Below are 1202 nucleotides of genomic sequence, written 5' to 3' on the forward strand. Positions count from 1 at the left end.
TGTCTCGTTAAATATTCTGCATTCAAGTGATTTTGAACAAGTTTCGTCTCAAGAGCCCGGCCTTTTTTTCCTCTCCATGCTTCCTTCCTTGTTGTAAAGCAGGAGGTCTTCAGCCTTTTGCAGATTGTGGGTCTTCTTAGCTTCTTACTATACGTTTGTGGACAACACTTTGCTCCAATAAGTAGATGAAACTCCGGATTTTTTTTTCTTTTCTTCCCAGTTCCCAATGATTTCTACCATTTAGGGTTGAATGGGATCTCTACACCCTTGGAGTACGATACGCCACGAATGGAGTAAGATTTTTTTAGAAGAAAAAGGGACCACACTCGTTTTCTGAAAATGTCCACTGCCCGAGTTGTATCACTTACCCAAAATCCCAATATCCAAATCTTCGAGTCCATTTCCTATGGATTCGTAAACTTTCTTGCCTTCGCTGAAGTCTGCTTGTATCACACGGACTTCCACTGTAGGATACAAATTTCCTGAAAATGTAAAAGTATTGAATAATGATGATTGTGATAATGATAACATTAAAGAGAGTTTAGCTATTCTATTTTGTAACTATACCTAACTCATTTGTCAATAACAATAATTATATGTACGAGACTCGTCTACAGTTTTATGAATATTACATGCAACAAATTTCACTATGGACCCCTAGTGAGCCTTTGTACCTACTTCGTTCTTCAGCTTTGTATTTTATAATTGTGTACATGCTACATGATAATTATGTACTTGTAATATGTTAACTTAACTATGTAGTAGGTAATTGAAAAGTTATCAGCCAGCCTTGTGAGCTTGGAGGGTAGCGTGTCTGCCTTGTAAGCGCTAGGTCACAGATTAGATTCCCGTTCGGGGCGAACTTTATCCTAAACAGATATGGCGCGTTCTTGGAACAACTGGCTTTCTCCTATCTTGTCCTCCTATCTTCGATTTCGGGACGATAAGAACTTTTCATGAGTTCCCTCTATCAATACTCTTAAAATAAAATGAAGCTGCCTATTTATATTTATACATGTAGATACTTATGACATTGTATGCAGATACTTATATACTTACGAATATATTCGGCGGTGTTCTTAAGCTTCTCCATGCTTCTGCTAATCAATACCAGGTTCATTTTCCTCTTGGCCAATTGGATGGCGTAGGCTTTACCAATCCCATCCGTGGAGCCTGTCAATACTGTCAATCAGAAAATGGTT

The 1202-nt window shown here is 38.2% G+C and overlaps 1 protein-coding gene across 1 annotated transcript; it reads right to left on the reverse strand.

Moving 5' to 3' along the window:
• Positions 1-74: 74 nt before the first annotated feature.
• LOC108254168 (inactive hydroxysteroid dehydrogenase-like protein 1) lies at positions 75-1177 on the reverse strand. The gene is made up of 2 exons (XM_017449155.2): positions 1060-1177; positions 75-482 (listed from the first exon to the last, which is right to left on the reverse strand). Exons 1-2 carry the CDS (start codon positions 1118-1120, stop codon positions 361-363), a joined length of 183 nt encoding a protein of 60 aa, XP_017304644.2. The 5' UTR covers positions 1121-1177; the 3' UTR covers positions 75-360.
• Positions 1178-1202: the final 25 nt, after the last annotated feature.

Source organism: Diaphorina citri, unplaced genomic scaffold (assembly GCF_000475195.1).
Source record: "Diaphorina citri unplaced genomic scaffold, Diaci psyllid genome assembly version 1.1 scaffold14931, whole genome shotgun sequence".
Classification (NCBI taxonomy): domain Eukaryota; kingdom Metazoa; phylum Arthropoda; class Insecta; order Hemiptera; family Psyllidae; genus Diaphorina; species Diaphorina citri.

Bases quoted from the DNA above. Each gene is read 5' to 3' on its own strand.
- LOC108254168 (XM_017449155.2), bottom strand. From the start codon at position 1,120: ATGAACCTGGTATTGATTAGCAGAAGCATGGAGAAGCTTAAGAACACC. The intron at 483-1,059 runs GTAAGTATATAA...TTACATTTTCAG, and splicing joins GAACACCGCCGAATATATTC to GAAATTTGTATCCTACAGTG.